General features: G+C 44.8%; 1 protein-coding gene across 2 annotated transcripts in view; it reads right to left on the bottom strand.

Annotated features, from left to right (window-relative positions):
- grid1b (glutamate ionotropic receptor delta type subunit 1b) overlaps window positions 1-20,382 on the bottom strand; it is a 392,400-nt gene that overhangs the window by 140,528 nt on the left and 231,490 nt on the right. For both annotated transcript variants that reach the window (XM_036946259.2, XM_036946260.2), the window contains exon 4: window positions 13,391-13,596. In XM_036946259.2, coding sequence (XP_036802154.1) covers window positions 13,391-13,596 — 206 coding nt within the window. The remainder of the gene's footprint in view (window positions 1-13,390; window positions 13,597-20,382) is intronic.

Genomic DNA, 20,382 nt, shown 5'->3' on the forward strand with positions numbered 1-20,382 from the left:
GAATCTTCTGTTCCTTGCTGTGTGCCGATCTCTGCATCTCTACGAGTGCTTGTCAACTCACTTAACTGTCTAATAAAAAGCAAGATGGCAGAGTACGCGATAGCTGGCTTGAACACAGAGGAGGATGCCAACCAGGCTTAAAACTCAAATCCAAAACTTGAGTGCTGACAAAATGAAAGGCCAAGCTAGCTACAGTTCAGTAGGCCCTCGTACCTCCACAACATGAAAGTCCATCTAGCACAGCGACACAAGGGAATAGTGTAACAGCAAACAGCTTTACTCTCTCAGTTTAGTAACAACATGCATTTGAAATGGAAAATGTCAACATGTTAAGAGGAAATGTGTCACTATTGACTCTAGAATTATTTATCCAATACCCACAATCCCCATTGTGTAACAGTACATTGTTCTCTAAGACAGGGTGTTACTCACAGTTTCATGTCTCATGCGTGCTGGTCTTAATCATTGTTAATCACCGGGATTTGTCTCCCGTCAAATAAGTCCTTGCTGCCACAGTAAGACAGCACAACTAATGAGGCAGGTAATATGTAAGGGAGAGAGAGAGAGAGAGAGAGAGAGAGAGAGAGAGAGAGAGAGAGAGAGAGAGAGAGAGAGAGGAAGAAAGAGAGAGACAGAGAAAGAGAGAGGGAGAGGGAGAGAGAGAGAGAGAGAGAGAGAGAGAGAGAGAGAGAGAGAGAGACAGAGACGGAGGCACTGAGAGTACATTTTTTATGGTTTATTTCACTTTTGTTTATTATCTATTTCACTTGCTTTGGCAATGTAAACACATGTTTCTCATGCCAATAAAGCCCTTAAATTGAATTGAATTGAGAGAGAGAGAGAGAGAGAGAGAGAGAAAAAGGCTTCTAACTTTTATAACTGGATTAATAATTCACATTTCCTGTTGTTGCAGGATTATTGTCCTGCTGTAGCAAGCTGGCTCAAATTAAGATCCAACATATGTACAACAGCAATGAAACAAGTATCTCCATTAGCGTCACGACATCTTGGCAAGATAGTGCAAACCTAAATCAATATACACCTAGTGTACAAAACCTTACGAACAGCTCTTTCCTTGACATAGACTGACCAGGTGAGTCCAGGAGAAATCTATGATCCCTTGTTGATGTCACCTGTTAAATCCACTTCAATCAATGTCGATGTAGGGGAGGAGACGGGTTAATAAAGAAGGCTTCTTAAGCCTTGAGACAATTGAGACATGAATTGTGTGTATGTGTGTCATTCAGTGGGTGAACGGGAAAGGCAAAGATTTAAGCTGTGGTGTAAAGTACTTGAGTAGAACTGAACTACTTAAGTAGTTGTTTGTGGTATCTGTACTTTACTTCACTATTCACACTACCGGGCAACAGCTACTCATTCAAGGGTTTATCTTTATTTTTACTATTTTCTACATTGTAGAATAATAGTGAAGACATCAAAACTATGAAATAACACATATGGAATCAAAAGTGTTAAACAAATGAAAATATAGAGCTTGTTCAAAGTAGCCACCCTTTGCCTTGATGACAGCTTTGGTCGCTCTAGGCATTCTCAACTTCACAACGTTTTACTTGACTTCACTACATTCCTAAAGAATGTGTATGTGTCAAGAACTGCAACGCTGCTGGGTTTTTCACGCTCAACAGTTTCACTTGTGTATCAAGAATGGTCCACCACCCCAAAGGACATCCAGCCAACTTGACACGGGGGGGGGGGGGGGGGGGGGGGGGGGAAGGTGTTCCTAATGTTTTGTGCATTCAGTGTACATTCAATTGGGCACGACTATAAACCCTTTATTCCAGAAAGAGCATAATTGCATGTGGGTGATGTTAATGGTACTTGTAATGCAATAATTTGATCTCTTCTCCAAATGTCTCCCCCGGATAACCTATTGTCTGATAGCAGGACATTAGAGGCCTGTTGTGGTAGATGTTCAAGGTTAATGGAATACAGGGCTGCTTTAGTCACTGTGTTGTTCAAGACTGGCAAATGACTCAACCTTTTTGACAAACCAAAAATGAAATGTCAATCATGGAGTTGTATCATTATTTTGGAAAACTAACTTCCGAGCTTTAATCCCATTGGGGACTTTGGGTCTATTACACCAAGGTAGGCCAAGGTATCAGGATTCAACCAAATGCAAAGTTGCATAAGACGAATTTGAGATGCAATTGGCTTGAAAATGCTTTTTTATCATCCAACTCCAGCTGCGAGCCCAACATGAAGTCTAACCAGAATTAATGAACTCCCTTGACAAAAAGATTGAACCTTACAAACAAAAAAACTGTGTTTGTGTTGTGTGTGTGTGTGTGTGTGTGTGTGTGTGTGTGTGTGTGTGTATATGTGTGTATGTGTGTGTATGTGTGTGAGTGTTAGGTGTGTGTGTGTGTGTTTGAGTCACAGCTACACCTCTCTCATACCAACCCCTGTTCTCTCTCCTCCTGCTGGTGGGTTGGCTAATGAGAAACCTGCCGTCCTGTCATTCACTGTGAACACACACACACACAACCTTCCACCCCCCCCCTTCCTCACCCACACACACACCCTCTCCACAGGAGGTGGAAGATTGTCCAACACGTGTCATCAATCATCTCCTGGGCTGCCTGATGGACGATGCCACTCAATCTGTCTTCCCCTAGCCACGACACTCCCGGCCCAGCCTCCCTCTCTCCTCGGCGGGCAGTAAAAACATGGGCAAGGCTGGCAGAATGAGGATTGATGGAACAAATGGCACCCTCTTCCCCATAGGAAGAGGGCTGCCAAAGGCTGCTCAAAGGTAGTGTACTACACAGGGATAGGGACTCACACCCTGACTGACTGGCTGGGGTCTGGCACAGCCCCACCATGGAACAGTGCTGTTGGGAACAGATTAGAAGGGGTGTCACATCCCTATCTGGGGCCTTGGTAAGACCGGTAGCAGCAGCGTTGTGGTGAGCTGAGCATCTGTACTTCTATCCACCCTTCAATTGATCTGTCCATCAATCTTTCCGTCAGTCTTTCCATCAATCTCCCATACATTTTCCAAAATTTTCCATAAATCTTTTCATCAATCTTTCCATTAATCTTTGCATCAATCTTTCCATCAGTCCATCCATCTATCATCAACTTGAGCCCTTAAACAGCAGCTGTGTAACAGTTCTACAGAGAGACTGGTGAATGAGTTTCTCTGCAACCAGTAAATTGTGTAAGCCATATTCTTGCCAGCTCAAAGGATGTAACGCCTCTAAAACAATCTTGGATGTCTCTGTTGAAGACCTACACACAGATGCGGATTGTCATGTACCGTTGCCTTGACTTGAGGAAAAGTGATGCAACGTGAGATTAATGCTTGTAATGCAAGAAGTTCTATATGACTCTGTACAGGAGAACACACCGAGCTCGAAACACCCCAGAACATTATTCTATGACCATCTATTATTCAGCTGTAGTTCTATTTGGGATTCCACTGTGTCTGAACAGATAACACACTCCCACATCAAAGATGCCAAAACAGCATCCACTAGCTACCACATCCAGCAGCTGGCAAACAGAAACCATCCATATTGCAGTGCCAAACGATTAAAGTCACTTAGTCCTTTTCATCATTGTTAAAGCAAGTAAATAAGGTCAAAGTGTACCTCCTCTCCTCTGGAGTGGGAAAGAAAGAGAAAACAAGGAGAAAAGTGGGTAGTGAATGCAGAAACTGTAGCTGATGGGCCTTACACAGTAGTGAAGCTGGTGATTCTCTTCAACACTGCTGTTGAAGACTCTCCACTGAGTGTTAGAACTGGAAGCCTGAGCGAGTGTGTGTGTGTGTGTGTGTGTGTGTGTGTGTGTGTGTGTGTGTGTGTGTGTGTGTGTGAAGGAGCAGAGCAGCCTGCGGGGGCTAGTGTGTGGGTGCTCGCTGAGCCTCTAACAGACGCTCTGCGTTTAGTCACCGCGTTTACCGCTCACAAAAGGGACAGCAAAGGCACAGGAGATAAAGGAGCGGCACAAATGATTTCTCTCATCCAACCAACACCACGGTAATCCAAGCCGCCCGAGCCAACCTGTTTTCTACCATTAGAGAATGACAGTGGGAATTGACGGCACTACAGCGCACCACACTAAAGGCTGTATGTTGGTATCTCTCTCCCCCTCTCTCTGTCTCTGTCTCTGTCTCTCTCTCTCTCCCCCTCTTTCTGTCTGTCTCATACTCAACCTCTTACTCTCAAATTCTCTCTCTTGCAATCTCTCTCTTTCTCCCCCCTTTCTCTCATTCTCCCTCTCTCTTTTTCTCTCTCCCCCATTCTCCCTCATCTCTCTCTTGCCACCCCACTCTCGCTCTCTCGCTCTCTCAAAAGGGAAGAAAGAAAAGAGAGATCAGACAGATAGATTTACGACACAACTCTCCTCCCAGCCACTCTAGATTTAATAAGAGACTCAGCGAGGTAGGCTGTGTGAGACACTGCTCTCATAAGTGCATTCACTCCCTGTGTCCTGCAGCTTAGGCTATGGATTGCTTACAAAATGGCTACTAAGCATGAGTGTGGAGTGTTTGGATAGGGGATCATCAGAGTGAAGCATCATTATATTTCACAGCAGCTATCACGGTTTGTATTCTGGAATCATAGTTTATTGAATCACAAGTGGATATGCGATGAGCATTTACGCTTGAAAACACTTTCTTGTCACATCTCAATACATTTTCATAAAGGGGCTATTCACCTTGTGCTTTTACTAATGAACATGGTGTGTAAGCCATGTCATCTTACCCTAGCCTGTCGGTGAATGCTCATTTGCCGTGGTCACGGGAGGGAACAAAAGAACCCAGACATGGAAAACAGTATCAATCATCAAAGCCTGGCTATTCCTGTCCACAGTGGTTCACCACCCTGCCACGTCTATGCATAGATTTCCTCTCAGTAGCACTGAACGCCAAGCCATTCTTTGTGCTTGCCTACTGGGTGACGATACAACCTCTAAATCAAACATAACGTTCCGTGTGCCGTCCTCAATCAAAATGAGATAAAATGTCAAAGATTTTCCTTGCACAAGTGTAACACAAACAGGAAACTATACGAGAAATCTCATCATAGAGATAGTGTGTGTGTGTGTGTGTGTGTGTGTGTGTGTGTGTGTGTGTGTGTGTGTGTGTGTGTGTGTGTGTGTGTGTGTGTGTGTGTGTGTGTGTGTGTGGAGAGGGAGAGTTAAGTGTGTGTGTATGTGTTACTGTGTTATAAATATGTGTTTATACTCTCCTTCGATGCTCGACCACTGATTCTCAGATGGAGCTACTGCGGGATCAGGACCAGGCCGTCAGGGTGTTTCTTGTCCTCAAGCTAAACATCCGACTGCCCAATGGCCGCGGCGTGGGATTGCGGAAAGAAACGCTGGAAGGTCTCTTTACGAAAGACCTTGAGTTTTGTCTCATAGCTCACCAAGGAAAAATTCTCACTAGGGCTGTGGCAGTCACGAAATTGTGTCAGCCGGTGATTGTCAAGCAAATAACTGTCAGTCTCATGGTAATTGACCGTTAATTAACATAAAACATTTAGCATCTCCTGGCTTCCGCACAGAGCCTACAAGCCATTTTTAAAAGTCTAATAAATCCATGCAATATGGCCTACACCTTCACAGTAAATCCATCATTTATTTTAGACAGGTCTAAAGAAGCATGATATGAAGAAAAGTAGAGCATACTCTGAGTTGTCCTCCATAAGATGAAGCCGGAGAGGATGGCTGTAAAGGTTTTCCTCCTCCTCTTCTGAGGAGGTGTAGCAAGGATCGGACCAAGATGCGGCGTGGTAAGTGTCCATGTTTTTAATATGAAAAAACTCAACAAGAACACTAATACAAAAACAATAAACGTGAACAAAACCGAAACAGTACCGTGTGGGTAACAAACACAGACACGGAAACAATCACCCACAAAACAACAGTGAAACCCAGGCTACCTAAGTATGATTCCCAATCAGAGACAACTAACGACACCTGGCTCTGATTGAGAACCATACTAGGCCGAACACAGAAAACCAATCTAGAAACACAATTTTTTTTTTTTAAATTTTTATTTCACCTTTATTTAACCAGGTAGGCTAGTTGAGAACAAGTTCTCATTTGCAACTGCGACCTGGCCAAGATAAGGCATAGCAGTGTGAACAGACAACACAGAGTTACACATGGAGTAAACAATTAGCAAGTCAATAACGCAGTAGAAAAAAGGGGAGTCTATATATACATTGTGTGCAAAAGGCATGAGAAGGTAGGCAAATAATTACAATTATGCAGATTAACACTGGAGTGATAAATGATCAGATGGTTATGTACAGGTAGAGATATTGGTGTGCAAAAGAGCAGAAAAATAAAAATAAATAAATAAAAACAGTATGGGGATGAGGTAGGTGAAAATGGGTGGGCTATTTACCAATAGACTATGTACAGCTGCAGCGATCGGTTAGCTGCTCAGATAGCAGATGTTTGAAGTTGGTGAGGGAGATAAAAGTCTCCAACTTCAGCGATTTTTGCAATTCGTTCCAGTCACAGGCAGCAGAGAACTGTAACGAAAGGCGGCCAAATGAGGTGTTGGCTTTAGGGATGATCAGTGAGATACACCTGCTGGAGCGCGTGCTACGGATGGGTCTTGCCATCGTAACCAGTGAACTGAGATAAGGCGGAGCTTTACCTAGCATGGACTTGTAGATGACCTGGAGCCAGTGGGTCTGGCGACGAATATGTAGCGAGGGCCAGCCGACTAGAGCATACAAGTCGCAGTGGTGGGTGGTATAAGGTGCTTTAGTGACAAAACGGATGGCACTGTGATAAACTGCATCCAGTTTGCTGAGTAGAGTGTTGGAAGCAATTTTGTAGATGACGTCGCCGAAGTCGAGGATCGGTAGGATAGTCAGTTTTACTAGGGTAAGTTTGGCGGCGTGAGTGAAGGAGGCTTTGTTGCGGAATAGAAAGCCGACTCTTGATTTGATTTTCGATTGGAGATGTTTGATATGGGTCTGGAAGGAGAGTTTAGAGTCTAGCCAGACACCTAGGTACTTATAGATGTCCACATATTCAAGGTCGGAACCATCCAGGGTGGTGATGCTGGTCAGGCGTGCGGGTGCAGGCAGCGAACGGTTGAAAAGCATGCATTTGGTTTTACTAGCGTTTAAGAGCAGTTGGAGGCCACGGAAGGAGTGCTGTATGGCATTGAAGCTCGTTTGGAGGTTAGATAGCACAGTGTCCAAGGACGGGCCGGAAGTATATAGAATGGTGTCGTCTGCGTAGAGGTGGATCAGGGAATCGCCCGCAGCATGAGAAACATCATTGATATATACAGAGAAAAGAGTCGGCCCGAGAATTGAACCCTGTGGCACCCCCATAGAGACTGCCAGAGGACCGGACAGCGTGCCCTCCGATTTGACACACTGAACTCTGTCTGCAAAGTAATTGGTGAACCAGGCAAGGCAGTCATCCGAAAAACCGAGGCTACTGAGTCTGCCGATAAGAATACGGTGATTGACAGAGTCGAAAGCCTTGGCAAGGTCTATGAAGACGGCTGCACAGTACTGTCTTTTATCGATGGCGGTTATGATATCGTTTAGTACCTTGAGCGTGGCTGAGGTACACCCGTGACCGGCTCGGAAACCAGATTGCACAGCGGAGAAGGTACGGTGGGATTCAAGATGGTCAGTGACCTGTTTGTTGACTTGGCTTTCGAAGACCTTAGATAGGCAGGGCAGGATGGATATAGGTCTGTAACAGTTTGGGTCCAGGGTGTCGCCCCCTTTGAAGAGGGGGATGACTGCGGCAGCTTTCCAATCCTTGGGGATCTCAGACGATATGAAAGAGAGGTTGAACAGGCTGGTAATAGGGGTTGCGACAATGGCGGCGGATAGTTTCAGGAATAGAGGGTCCAGATTGTCCAGCCCAGCTGATTTGTACGGGTCCAGGTTTTGCAGCTCTTTCAGGACATCTGCTATCTGGATTTGGGTAAAGGAGAACCTGGAGAGGCTTGGGCGAGTAGCTGCGGGGGGGGGGGAGCTGTTGTCCGAGGTTGGAGTAGCCAGGCGGAAGGCATGGCCAGCCGTTGAGAAATGCTTGTTGAAGTTTTCGATAATCATGGATTTATCGGTGGTGACCATGTTACCTAGTCTCAGTGCAGTGGGCAGCTGGGAGGAGGTGCTCTTGTTCTCCATGGACTTCACAGTGTCCCAGAACTTTTTGGAGTTGGAGCTACAGGATGCAAACTTCTGCCTGAAGAAGTTGGCTTTAGCTTTCCTGACTGACTGTGTGTATTGGTTCCTGACTTCCCTGAACAGTTGCATATCGCGGGGACTATTCGATGTTAGCGCAGTCCGCCACAGGATGTTTTTGTGCTGGTCGAGGGCAGTCAGGTCTGGAGTGAACCAGGGGCTATATCTGTTCTTAGTTCTGCATTTTTTGAACGGAGCATGCTTATCTAAAATGGTGAGGAAGTTACTTTTAAAGAAAGACCAGGCATCCTCAACTGACGGGATGAGGTCAATGTCCTTCCAGGATACCCGGGCCAGGTCGATTAGAAAGGCCTGCTCACAGAAGTGTTTTAGGGAGCGTTTGACAGTGATGAGGGGTGGTCGTTTGACTGCGGCTCCGTAGCGGATACAGGCAATGAGGCAGTGATCGCTGAGATCCTGGTTGTAGACAGCGGAGGTGTATTTGGAGGGCCAGTTGGTCAGGATGACGTCAATGAGGGTGCCCTTGTTTACAGAGTTAGGGTTGTACCTGGTGGGTTCCTTGATGATTTGAGTGAGATTGAGGGCATCTAGCTTAGATTGTAGGACTGCCGGGGTGTTAAGCATATCCCAGTTTAGGTCACCTAACAGAACAAACTCTGAAGCTAGATGGGGGGCGATCAATTCACAAATGGTGTCCAGGGCACAGCTGGGAGCTGAGGGGGGTCGGTAGCAGGCGGCAACAGTGAGAGACTTATTTCTGGAGAGAGTAATTTTCAAAATTAGTAGTTCGAACTGTTTGGGTATGGACCTGGAGAGTATGACATTACTTTGCAGGCTATCTCTGCAGTAGACTGCAACTCCTCCCCCTTTGGCAGTTCTATCTTGACGGAAGATATTATAGTTGGGTATGGAAATCTCAGAATTTTTGGTGGCCTTCCTGAGCCAGGATTCAGACACAAAACATAGAATGCCCACCCAACTCACGTCCTGACCAACTAAAACAAACAAATAACACAAGAACTAGGGTCAGAACGTGACAATGGCAGATGTTTTAGGTGCCCCCGGCCGATTGTGTTTTTTGTTAGTTTATGTGTGTTGTTTGTAACTTATTTTGTACATAATGTTGCCGCTACCATCTCTTATGACCGAAAATAACTTCTAGACATCAGGACTGCGATTACTCACCATGGAATTAGCAGAGTCCTCTTTTTCCTTTCACGACTCTGACGAGTCAGACGCGAAGGATACACTTATTCCTCGGGAACAGGCCCCCGATCCCCGTGATCTGCATGAAGTGGAGGCGAAGGTCGGGCTGCCTTCTGAGAATTCGATCGAATAAACCCCCACTTCCCTCCATTCTACTAGCCACATTTGTGGACAATAAAATCTATGAGATATGCAGAAGATTAAACTACCAACGGAACATTAAAAACTGTAACGTGGCTGAACTTCAACAACATCAACATTCAGCTGGCTGGTTATGCGATGTACCGGCAGGATAGAACAGCGGTGTCTGGTAAGACAAGGGGCTGCGGTCTATCTATTTTTGTAAACAACAGCTGGAGCACGATATCTAAGGAAGTCTTGAGCCATTGCTCGCCTGAGGTAGAGTAGAGTATTTCATGATAAGCTGTAGACCACACTACCTACCGAGAGAGTTATCATCTGTATACTTTGTAGCTGTTTACATACCACCACAGTCAGAGGCTGGCACTAAGACAGCATTGAATGAGCTGTATTCCGCCATAAGCAAACAGGAAAACACTCACCCAGAGGCGGTGCTCCTAGTAGGGACTTTAATGCAGGGAAACTTAAATCCATTTTACCAAATTTCTATCAGCATGTTAAATGTGCAACCAGAGGAATAAAAACTCTAGACCACCTATACTCAGACACAGAGACACATACAAAGCTCTCCCTCGCCCTCCATTTGGCAAATCTGACCATAATTCTATCCTCTTGATTCCTGCTTACAAGCTAAACTTAAAGCAGGAAGCACCAGTGACTCGATCAATAAAAAAGTGGTCAGAGGAAGCAGATGCTAAGCTACAGGAATGTTTTGCTAGCACAGATTGGAATATGTTCCGATGTGTTCCGATGGCATTGAGGAGTACACCACATCAGTCACACATCAGCTTCATCAATAAGTGCATCGAGGACGTCGTCCCCACAGTGACTGAACGTACATACCCCAACCAGAAGCCATGGATTACAGGAGGCATACACTCTGAGCTAAAGGCTAGAGCTGCCGCTTTCAAGGAGCGGGACTCTAACCCGGAAGCTTATAAGAAATCCCGCTATGCCCTCCGACGAACCATCAAACAGGCAAGCATCAATACAGGACTAAGATCGAATCGTACTACACCGGCTCTAATGCTTGTCGGATGTGGCAGGGCTTGCAAGCCATTACAGAATACAAACGGAAGCACAGTCGAGAGCTGCCTAGTGACACAAGCCTACCAGATAATACGGAAACATACATGAGAGCACCAGCTGTTCCGGAAGACTGTGTGATCACGCTCTCCACAGCCGATGTGAGTAAGACCTTTAAACAGGTCAACATTCACAAGTCCGCTGGGCCAGACGGATCACCAGGATGTGTACTGCGTGCATGCGCTGACCAACTGGCAAGTGTCTTCACTGACATTTTCGACCACTCCCTATCCGAGTCTGTAATACCAGCATGTTTTAAGAGGACCACCATAGTCCCTGACTCCGCTGCACAAGCTCTGTCAGGAGAAATGGGCCATAATACACCCAACTTATTGTGGGAAGAATTTTTACGAGGATTAAATGTCAGGAATTGTGAAAAACTGAGTTGAAATGTATTTGGCTAAGGTGTATGTAAACTTCCGACTTCAACTGTAATTTGCAAGTGATAGGATGATATTTTCACCCATCAGATTATTCTTGATTTATTCTTGTATTTTTTTAATTAAATGTTTTTATTGAATATCCGAAACATACAATATACTTGCAGTGAAGCCGCTCAACAACTACATCATACCAGTCATCCAACAGACTCCCATTCATAGCGACACACAGAAGCATCCAGGGTCAATGCCCTGCTCAAGGGCTCGTTAACAGATCTCCCACCAGACTAAAACACATGAACCAGAACCCTCCAAGATCCCCCACAGTACCCCAATAGCTGTCCCTCAACCATTCGAGAAGAAAAATACAATTAATTCCATTCCCCATCCCCAAGAACCCCCCAATGCACCAACAACCAGGATAATGAACTAAATAAAAAACAGAAGAAAACAGCAAATAACAAGGCAAAAAAAGGACATCAAGGGCAACTAAAATCATAACAGCAATGCCAACTGTTTGGGTGAATGTCTGGCACTATTACATGTACAGTATGTGTGTGTTCTTGTATGCAGTTATTTGAATGAGAGTGTGTGTATATGCATGTATACAAACACCTGCACAACATCAGTCTCAGGCAAACCGGCATTAATTGTAAAAACACTGCCCCTCGGTATCATTCAAACATACTTTTGATTGTGTTTATTTTAACCCTGTCTTTACAGATACTACATAATATATTTGTAACATTAGTTTTGATATAGAATGGACCATTATCATGCACCTGTATCGAAACAGGGGCATGCAGGAAAAAATACATGTAATTTATGCACTTAAATAGCGAACGAAGAATGCTTTTTCCCGTGGTTTATTTTCATGACGGCCAGGTAGGCTCTATTCTTGTTGTAAATATAAGCAATGTGCTTAATATTAGGAAAGTTGAGAAATAAATATAGTAGTTCTATAGAAAGCTGATAGGATCCTCCTCTTTTTATTAGAAGCCATCACTCTGTTTTCTCCCGCAATTGCATAGCCTATAGAAATGTTGCGCAACATGAGCTCATGGGCTCTCATGAAGTGTTTGATTGGATTTTCTAATACATTTGCATTGATGTCAGAGTGATTAGAGGGACAATAGAGTGCTGAGTCTCTGTCAGTTAGCAAGTTTGATAGGTTACTAATGATCAGCAGCAGAATCAGAGCTTGGAGAACCTAATTACTGTGACTAAACGGTCATGTGGAATTTGACTGCTCTCATGACTCGTGACCACCGGTGTGGCTGTAATATGTTCACTGCAACAGCCCTAGTGCTCACATGTCACAACAAGACAGGTGTCTGCGTCATTTCATTTCTCAAACGGCATAAAGACTGTGTTATTTTGCTGTATGATCGTGGAACAACGAGCAGTACAGCTAATTAACATATTCACAAACATTTCTCGGTAGAGGCAGAGTAGCGTTGGGAGTCGGAGTACGATGAGGCATTAAAGCAACTAGCTGCCATCCAGCGCCCAGTTCGATGCAGCTGCCGAGTCAGAGAGAGGTGCCACGGTTACTCCTTCCCCTCTGATTGGCTGCTAAAATTAAGACTTCTAAAAATACAGCCTGCCTTGGCTGAGGCTTGGAGAACTGACACATCCATATGCATGAGAACCGTGTTCCGTCTCCACTCTGTCTGTTAGCCGTGGACAGGCCATCTGCTCTGCTCTGCGGTGCTGAGCATGAGTCCCAGGACACATCTCCGGGACACGTGACAGACTGAGCAATAAGGAGTCATGCGTACTATCTAATGATAGGCAATGCCCCCATGCCATATGGTGGCCTGGTCCAGTGGGGGAATACCAATATGATCACAATCGTCTTGAAGAACAAGAGGCCATGTCCTCCTATAATCTCTACCCAGCACAGCCAGAAGAGGACTGGCCACCTAAAAGAGTCTGGTTCCTCTCTACGTTTCTTCCTACGCTCCTGCTTGTTTAGGGAGTTTTTCCTAGCTACTGTGCTTCTGCATCTGCAATATGCTTGCTCTTTCGGGTTTTAGGCTGGGTGTCTGTACAGCACTCTGTGAAAACCTCTGTTGTAAAAAGGGTTTTAAAAAATAAATGTGATTGATTAATTGACTGACAGTGTGTCATGGAGGTCAATACTACTTGTCTTACAAGTACTGTGTGTGTGGGCAAGTTGGTGTATGGCTATGTGTGTGTGTGTGTTTCTGGTTTCTGTTTGTATGCACAGAGCAGGTAAACTACATGTGTGTATGTGTGCTCAGACAAACCTGCGTGTGTGTGTGTGTGTGTGTGTGTGTGTGTGTGTGTGTGTGTGCGTGTGTGTGTGTGTGTGTGTGTGTGTGTGTGTGTGGACCCACGAGCATATGTGTGTGGCTATATCTAGGCCTAAATGCTACCACGTACCTGTTGGATGAAGACCTGAGCTCCTCGGGGGCTGAGCAGTAGGATGGCCCGTCTCAGTGTGTCCCTGTAGCGGTTGAGCTCCTCTGTCCTCATGGTGTTGAAGAGGTTCGAGAAGACCTTACTGATGTTCCTGTCCACTCTCTGTAGAGATACGTCCAGCCCCTGCCGAGACGTCTGGTCCAGGAAACCCTGTAGGCCGCGGATATCTGAGGGGAGGGAGGAGAAGCGGATGAGTGGGGTTGGACTGACTGGACTCACTGACTCTGAATCCACTGACTCTGAACTCAGAAACCCCTCCATCGTCCTGCAGATCCCTATGAGTAATTGAAGCTTAATGTATAATTAGGCATCCATTGCACTTTCCACAGATTTCACTCAGATTCCCCTTTCAATAGCATATTACAAATCAAAGTGTATTTGTCACGTGCGCTGAATGTGAAATGATTACATACAGGCCCTAACCAACAGTGAGATTTTCAAGTAAAAAATAGGTATAGGTATTAGGTGAACAATAGATAAGTAGATAAACAAATACAACAGTAAAAATACAGTGAAAAATAACACTAGCGAGGCTATATAAAGTAGCGAGGCAATATACAGGCAACGGTTAGTCGGGCTAATTGAGGTAGTATGTACATGTGCTGTAAGTATGGTTAAAGTGACTATGCATATATGATAAACAGAGAGTAGCAGTAGTGTAAAAGAGGGGTTGGCGGGTGGCGGGTGGTGGGTGGAGGGTGGCGTGACACAATGCAGACAGTCCAGGTAGCCAATATGCGGGGGCACCAGTTATTCGGGATAATTGAGGTAGTATGTACATGAATGTATAGTTAAAGTGACTATGCATATATGATAAACAGAGAGTAGCAGAGTAAAAGAGGGGTTGGGGAGGCAATGGAAATAGTCTGGGTTGCTATTTGATTACTTGTTCAAGAGTCTTATGGCTTGGGGGTAAATACTGTTGAGAAGCCTTTTGGTCCTAGACTTGGCACTCTGGTACCGCTTGCCATGCGGTAGTAGAGAGAACAGTCTATGATTGAGGTGGCTGGGGTCTTTGACAATTTTTAAGGCCTTCCTCTGACACCGCCTGGTGTAGAGGTCCTGGATTGCAGGCAGCTTAGCCTCAGTGATGTACTGGGCCGTGCGCACTACTCTCTGTAGTGCCTTGCGGTCAGAGGCCGAGCAGGTGCCAGAGATGTTGTAGTTGTAGAACCTTTTGAGGATCCCAGGCCAAATAATATAGTTTCCTGAGGGGGAATAGACTTTGTCGTGCCCTCTCCACGACGGTCTTGGTGAGTTTGGACCATTCTAGTTTTTTGGTGATGTGGACACCAAGGAACTTGAAACTCTCAACCTGCTCCACTACAGCCCTGTCGATGAGAATGGGTGCATGCTCGGTCCTCGCTTTCCTGTAATCCATAATCATCTCCTTTGTCTTGATCATGTTGAGGGATAGGTTGTTATTCTGGTACCACCAGGCCAGGTCTCTGACCTCCTCCCTATAGGCTGTCTTGTTGTTGTCGGTGATCAGGCCTACCACTGTTGTATCATCTGCAAACTTTATGATGGTGTTGGAGTTGTGCCTGGCCATGCAGTCGTGGGTGAACAGGGAGTACAGAAGGGGACTGAGCACACACCCCTGAGGGGCTCCAGTGTTGAGGCTCAGCGTGGTGGATGTGTTGCTATCTACCCTCACCACGTGGGGGCGGCCCGTCAGGAAGTCCAGGATCCAGTTGCAAAGGGAGGTGTTTAGTCCCAGGATCCTTAGCTTAGTGATGAGCTTTGAGGGTACTATGGTGTTGAACGCTGAGCTGTAGTCAATAAATAGCATTCTCACATAGGTGCTCCTTTTGTCCAGGTGGGAAAGGGCGGTGTGGAGTGCAAAAGAGATTGCACCATCTCTGAATCTGTTTGGGTGGTATGTAAATTGGAGTGGGTCGAGTGTTTCTAGGATAATGGTGTGAATGTGAGCGATTACCAGCCTTTCAAAGCACTATGGTGGTGTGCTTAAAACATGTTGGTATTACAGACTCAATCAGGGACATGTTGAAAATATCAGTGAAGACACCTGCCAGTTGGTGAGCACATGCCCGGAGAACACGTCCTGGTAATCTGTCTGGCCCCGCGGCCTTGTAAATGCTGACCTGTTTAAGGGTCTTACTCACGCCGGCTGCGGAGAACGTGATCACACAGTCGTCCGGAACAGCTGATGCTCTCATGCATGCCTCAGTGTTGCTTGACTCGAAGCGAGCATAGAAGTGATTTAGCTCGTCAGGTAGGCTTGTGTCACTGTGCAGCTCGCGGCTGTGCTTCCCTTTGTAGTCTGTAATAGTTGCAAGCCCTGCCACATAAGACGAGCGTCGGAGCCGGTGTAGTACGATTCAATCTTAGCCCTGTATTGGCGCTTTGCCTGTTTGATGGTTTGTCTGATGGCATGGCAGGATTTCTTATAAGCTTCCGGGTTAGAGTCCCGCACCTTGAAATTGACAGCTCTACCCTTTAGCTCTGTGTGAATGTTGCCTGTAATCCATGGCTTCTGGTCGGGGTATGTACGTTCAGTCACTGTGAGGACGACGTCCTCGATGCACTTATTGATGAAGCCCGTGACTGATCTGGTATACTCCTCAAAGCCACCGGAAGAATCCCGGAACATGTTCCAGTCTGTGCTAGCAAAACAGTCCTGTAGTTTAGCATCTGCTTCATCTGACCACTTTTTTGTAGACCGAATTTCTGGTGCTTCCTGTTTTAATATTTGCTTGTAAGCAGGAATCGGGAGGATAGAATTGTTGTCAGATTTACCAAATTGAGGGCGAGCGAGAGCTTTGTATGCGTCTCTGAGTGGAGTATAGGTGAGCGCATTTAACATGTTGATAGAAATGAGGTAAAATTTATTAAAGTTTCCTTGCATTAAAGTCCCCAGCCACTAGGAACGCCGCCTCTGGGTGTGCGGTTTCTTGTTTGCTTATTTCCTTATACAGCTGGGCAGTGGCTGACTGGTGCAGTGGCTGACTGGTGATAAATAAACAGCCACGAAAGGTATGGATGAAAACTCTCTTGGCACATGGTGTGGTCTACACCTTTTCATAACATACTCTACTTCAGGTGAACAAAATCCAGAGACTTAGACTTAGATTTCATGCACCAGCAGATCTTTACAAATATGCAAAGACCGCCACCCCTTGTGTGCTGTTCTATCTAGCCGGTGCAGCGTATATCCAGCTAGCTGAATATCCTTGTCATCATTCAGCCACGATTCCGTGAAACATACGATGTTACAGTTTCTGATGTCACGTTGGTAGGATATTCGTGATCGTAACTCGTCTAATTTATTGCCCAATGATTGCACGTTGGCAAGTAATACTGACGGTAACGGCAGCTTTCCCAGTCGCCTTCTGCGTATCCTTACGAGGCACCCCGCTAAATGACCTCTGTACCTGCGTCTCTTTCTCTTGCCAATGACGGGGATGTTGGCCTTGTCGGGTGTTTGAAGTACGTACTCTGCGTCCTGCTTGTTGAACAAAAAATCTTTGTCTAATCCGAGGTGAGTGATCGCTGTCCTGATATCCAGAAGCTCTTTTTTGCCATAAGATACAGTTGCAGAAACATTATGTAAAAAATAAGTTACAAATAACGCAAAGAAAACCCACATAATAGCACAATTGGTTAGGCGCCCGTTAAACTGCTGCCACTTCTTCCGGCGCCATTTTACAATATTTTGACTAAATGTAAAAGTAAATGTAATCTTGTCACTGTGATCGTTACAACATGGTACTTCTATTGTTAACCCATGACTAGAATACAAAAATAATGCATTCTCTACATGCTGACAAGGACTGTAATATACATAAATGCACACAAAAAACACCATGCTTTGAACTTTTGCAGTGTTTTGGCTTGAATAACAGCAGTACAGAACAGAGCAACCCTGATCCCACACTGTGGAGTAAATTGCCTGCCTGCCCATCTCCGCTGTAGGCAGTTCAGTGAGTGTTCAGCTGAGGGAGAGTTGTGGAGGAGGCCTGGGTAAATCAATGCTTACTTTATTGTGTTCTCAGGGCTTCTTACTCACAGTCCTAGCCTATCCTGTGGGCTCTTGTAGCTAGCACCAAGGCCCCCTATATACAAGTCATCTTCCTTTGTCTGGAAGTCACAATTCAGCCCAGAATAGAGCGGTTTCATTGCTATAATTACATCTTATTTGCATCATGTTGAATGCTCTTCTTGGTGTTATAACTTCTTCAGCTATCACCCAAGTGAGAAGTTTGAAATGTCTTGGAAAGAGAGTTGTGTGGTGACAGGTGGGTTATTTAAAAAAATCTCTCCTTCTCCTCTTATCTATTTGGATTGACGTGTGCCTTGTGGTGAGTTATGTTTGGCTCTCTACCGTACTCATATGCTACTTCCTCTCTCCGGAGTGGCAAAAACTCGGCTTAGTCTATGTTTCCATGGTGAAAAAGGAGACAATACCAGGTCTTCTCACCAATTCCGGTTGTTACAGTCTCTACAAAACAACAACAAACTACAAACATGTCTCTCGCAATTACCTGTTGTTGATTCATCATGAAGGGTACAGTTAGCAGTTCCTTGTGGAGGGCGCATTCCTCGTCAGAGAGAACCTGGAAATGATCTGTATTAATCAAGATGCTAGCACCACATCTTGGCTTGAGGATGAGATTATTATGTCATACATATGACTGCTAATGTCTAATCCCTTTTCTTCCTGTAACCCCTGCAGGTAGCACTTCATGCCATGCTGTGAAACTCATTACACCGTGCATGTTTTTTCCCGTTATTTTTATACCGTATGGTTATTGTGAGACTTAAGGTTTTCTCTTATATTTCACGTGTAGGTCATATCCAACAGGACTGAAGTACTGTAACTTAACACCTGCAAATATAGAGTGATACATACTTTATGGTGGACCAGAATCGGGGGGAAACCCCAGAAACTGCTCCGTATCATTCAAAGCCTAACTGCTGGTGGGATCGAGAAATCCTTGTTTCTGAAAATTTGAGATTAGCATTTTCCTCACTTTCCCTCAACTAATCTCTACAGATTACAGCCCAAATCTTTTGTCGGCTGCTCAGAGAGTGGCAGCAATGGGCTCCACAAAGCTCCCTCGCCTCGCCTCAAGGACTTCAGCAACAGCTGCTGTGGTCCCAGTGAAATTTAACTGAGACACATGGGGGGGGGGGGGGGATCATAACAAGTAGCATAAGAGATAACCATAGAGGAGCTGGGGAGCAAATCCCATCAAAGAGGGCCCATCTCCAGTCATCTCTCCACTGGCGGGTAACAAATTAGATTTTACAGGGAATTTTGTTCTCTCTCTATCTCTCTCTCTCTCCCTCTCTCTCTTGTGATGTTATTAAAAACTGTATAGTCCAGTTTTCATCAAATATGATGTGAATACAATATCAAAAGTGATGAAGCTATTTGTGTTAAGATAGGAATGTGATTTTAGTTTTCTAATGAGATAATAGTTTTTGATAACCTTTGCATATTAAGTAGCCACACCACGAGTGAGGTCAGAGAACTGGTCAGCATGACGGAACGTCCCTTTTGAACAAGAGTGCATAAAGGCTTAGAAGAGTAATCAACCTTCAGACCAGGAAACGTGAGGCAGTGAGCTGCACGTTTGGAATGGTTGATGGAATGGTTGATGAAACTCAACAAAGAAATGAACTCACCTTCCTTTGGACCAGAGAGACATAGAGCTGCAGCTCATGTCCATTGTGGTCTGAGTCCTGAATACCAACACGAGGAGGAAATGGCGAGATGCTCACCTCAGACAATCACTGGTACTTCTAAGTAGCTGTTTTGAGGAATGAACAACCCATGGAGACTGGACAACTAAGAAGAAGGACATTGTGACCTCTGGTGGACAATCAGAGCATGTACAAGTGGGCCTCGGAAAGGCCCCACAAACATTCCAAGAAGGCCTAGTTCCGACAGAGAAACAGCAAACGGCATTCAACACGTAAATACATTCATTATTTCTTATTCCAAACTGGCGGTGGACCATGTGCAAGGTATATGATTAATGTGAGGACAGTTCTAGAATGTATCCACGATAAGTGTCCTATTTCTTTCTCTCTCTTCCCCCCTCTCCATCTGTTGTAACAAGCTGTCATATCTTGTCAGTCCACTAGGGACCTTTGTCTCATGTAAGTATGTATGTGTGTGTGTGATTTCTGTGTTATTATTTAGTTAGCTAGTAAATAAATGATTAAACCAATTTGTGTACTACTGAATAATGCACAGGCTGGGGTTTTTGCAGATCCAAGAAGGTTACGATCGTTCAGAATGAGTATTTGATAAGAGGTAATGATTAATAAGATGACTGTTTATCGATGAAATACGTAAAGACCTTATAGAGTTTAATTTGGGAGATGGTGACTCTCTTAACAACTTCTTCTGTGGTGCCCCAAATCCTAATGAGCTAATTGTTACATGATTAATTATAATCGGGTAACAATTAAACATAGTTAATTGGTTAAATAAATAACAGTCATCAGATTAATGAAAGTAAAGTCACGACACATTCTAGTTTGCTCTACTTTTTTGTAAATTCTTTCCAATGTGTCAAGTAATTAACTTTTTGGTTTCTCATGTTTTGGTTGGATCTAATTGTGTTGCTGTCATGGTGCTCTGTGGGGTCTGTTTGTGTTTGTGAACCGAGCCCCAGGATCAGCTTGCTTAGGGAACTCTTCTCCAGGTTCATTTCTCTGTAGGTGATGGCTTTGTTATGGAAGGTTTTGGAATCGCTTCCTTTTAGGTGTCAGTAGAATTGAACAGCTCTTTTCTGGATTTTGATAATTAGTGGGTATCGGCCTAATTCTGCTCTGCATGCATTATTTGTTTTTTTTACACGTAGGATATTTTTTCAGAATTCTGCATGCAGTCTCAATTTGGTGTTAGTCCCATTTAGTGAATTCTTTAATTCATCATACACTCTCTAGTAGCTAGCCAGTCCTCTCTCTCTCTCGTT

The sequence above is a fragment of the Oncorhynchus mykiss genome, chromosome 16, assembly GCF_057628025.1.
Source record: "Oncorhynchus mykiss isolate SJ-2025 chromosome 16, ASM5762802v1, whole genome shotgun sequence".
In the NCBI taxonomy this organism is placed as follows: Eukaryota; Metazoa; Chordata; class Actinopteri; order Salmoniformes; family Salmonidae; genus Oncorhynchus; species Oncorhynchus mykiss.